The 2,247-nt window shown below is 35.8% G+C and overlaps 1 protein-coding gene across 1 annotated transcript; it reads left to right on the top strand.

Annotated features, from left to right (window-relative positions):
- The first annotated feature begins 237 nt into the window (after positions 1-237).
- On the top strand, positions 238-2,247 carry LOC142641472 (F-box protein At4g00893-like). Its single transcript, XM_075815915.1, has 2 exons — positions 238-459; positions 910-2,247. Exon 2 carries the CDS (start codon positions 956-958, stop codon positions 2,048-2,050), a length of 1,095 nt encoding a protein of 364 aa, XP_075672030.1. The 5' UTR covers positions 238-459; positions 910-955; the 3' UTR covers positions 2,051-2,247.

Genomic DNA, 2,247 nt, shown 5'->3' with positions numbered 1-2,247 from the left:
AGATCAATTTTCTTTTCTTTTTTTGGCAAGATAGCATCACTCAAGCCTTGCGCAATCTAAAACAAACCAATGTATTTCGACTAAAAAGTCATACCTTCGCACGCAATTACTGTTTCGGGTGGAAGATTGTTATTTGTTATTTGTCAATATGATATAGACTTGTCATATTTCTTTCCGCCACTTATTGCTTTTTACGAAGGACAATTTAATAAAGCGTGTGTTTCTATTCAACTTATCTAACTTTTTCTTGAAGTGGGCTGCACTAGTGTGAAAAGTGAAGCTGAAAAAGATCCGACGATAACACAATTATTTCATATATATATTTTGGCCTTGATCATGCTCAAAACCCAATTCAGCTCAAAAGTAAAACAGAGAAAGCCGAAACCGTTGCTTTGAGTGACATCTGCGAGAAAACCACTGCCCCAGCGTGGTGACTCCGCCCAAAACCAAAACCCTCAGGTAATTATCACACTCTTTTAGATACCCTTCATTTTTCAGTTGCTAATTTTGTTACTTTCTTTTCATTTTTTTTTTTTTTCATTTTGTTATTACTTTCAATATTAGGGTTTATTGTTTATCACCACATATTGTTTTTATATTCTTGAATTTGAGTTATCACTTGAACCCCATAAATTGAGTAATTAGACCAAGGATTTTGTGTGTGTGTGTGTGTGTGTGTGTGTGTGTGTATAGAGTTTTTTTTAAGTAATAAATTTTATTAAAAAAAAAAATTCAACAAGTAAACCAGTAGCTGAGAGTTGTAAGATAGATTATTTTTTTTGATAATTTCGTAAGATAGTTCTAACATTACAATGATCAATAAGCATATATATATATATATATATATTAGATTTTTAGACCAAGACAATAGTGCACTTTCTAATTGTCATTTTACTTGGAGTTTGATAGGGTTGGGACTCTTGGGAGGTTGTGTGTGTTAATATTTTGAGCACCGATGAAGTGGAATTTTTGGAAGGATAGTTCAAAAGATGCATCAATGGTGGAGAATAGACACAAGCACTTAAGTGGTTGTGAGGGAAACAGCCGAGAATTGAGATCGTGGTCCAATCTTCCGGTTGATGTTTTTAATATAATTGGCAGACAACTTGATTTTATTAAACGGGTTTGTAAGAATTCGCGAAAAATTCAGGCTGTTGGTCCAAATTTTGAGATCCTTCCAGTTCCATGGCTATTGGAACACAGTTGGGGCTTTGATGGAAGTGTCTACAGTTTATGTAGCTTTCACCTCCCAATTGAAAACCAAAGTCACGTCACTTACAACAAGATTGAGGGGAAAGAGATGAATGATGCAGTCATATGTGCTTCAAAGTTTGGTTGGTTGCTTTTACAGAAATCTACATCATCATTCTTCTACAATCCTTATACGAACACTATAATCAAATTACCTGATCTTGACATCAACTTCAATCGAAGTACATTTTCCTCGGTCCCAACTTCTCCTGATTGTGTTTGCTTTGCAATACAAAGTTCCAAAAACAGTAGCAAAATGTGGCTAAGCACATGTCAACCTGGTGACCGCAAATGGAGCACCACAGTCAAGTTTGCTGGTCCTAAAAGGGCAGTTGAGGATGTGGTTTACAGTAATGGAACTTTTTACTGTGTTTTTACAGGAGGAGCATTGGGGGCCTTTTGTGTTGCACACCGTTATTGGAGTTTGCTCACGGGTGTGGATTTGATTCCTGCAGTATTGTATGACTCAAGGGCTCATATGGTAGAGTCTAATGGGCAGCTCTGGATAGTGTATCGTTCTGGTTTTAAGTGTTTCGAAGTTTTCAATTTTGATTGGTCAAAAAGGAATTGGGATAAGACGTATACATTGGGATGTGAAGCATTTTTTCTCAGTTGTACCTCGTTCTCAGTTTCAGCAGAAGGGAAAACTTCAGGTTTTGCAGAGAGGATTTATTATCATTGTGATACTTACAGTTCCTATTACTCGTTGAAGACTAAGCAGAGTCATCAATGTACATTTTATCCATGGGTTACTAAACGCGGGCCTGAAAGAGTTTGGATTCAACCTCCTGAGATATAGGTCCAAATTGGTTAGACACCAATTTGGAAAACAGGTCTAGCCATTTAATATACTTGTTTAGGGCACTAATTTGAGTTCTAGCACTATCAATTGTGGAGAATTTATTGCTATTATTTCCTTGAATAACAAGCTATCTGTATAAAATGTTTGGAATGATTCTATGGTGTCATTATAATAATATGACTTTGTTATTGTTA

Source organism: Castanea sativa, chromosome 1 (assembly GCF_040712315.1).
Source record: "Castanea sativa cultivar Marrone di Chiusa Pesio chromosome 1, ASM4071231v1".
NCBI lineage: Eukaryota > Viridiplantae > Streptophyta > Magnoliopsida > Fagales > Fagaceae > Castanea > Castanea sativa.
Note: the sequence above shows the minus strand (reverse complement) of the source record. Positions and strands in the feature narration are given on the sequence as shown.

Bases quoted from the DNA above. Each gene is read 5' to 3' on its own strand.
- LOC142641472 (XM_075815915.1), top strand. From the start codon at position 956: ATGAAGTGGAATTTTTGGAAGGATAGTTCAAAAGATGCATCAATGGTG.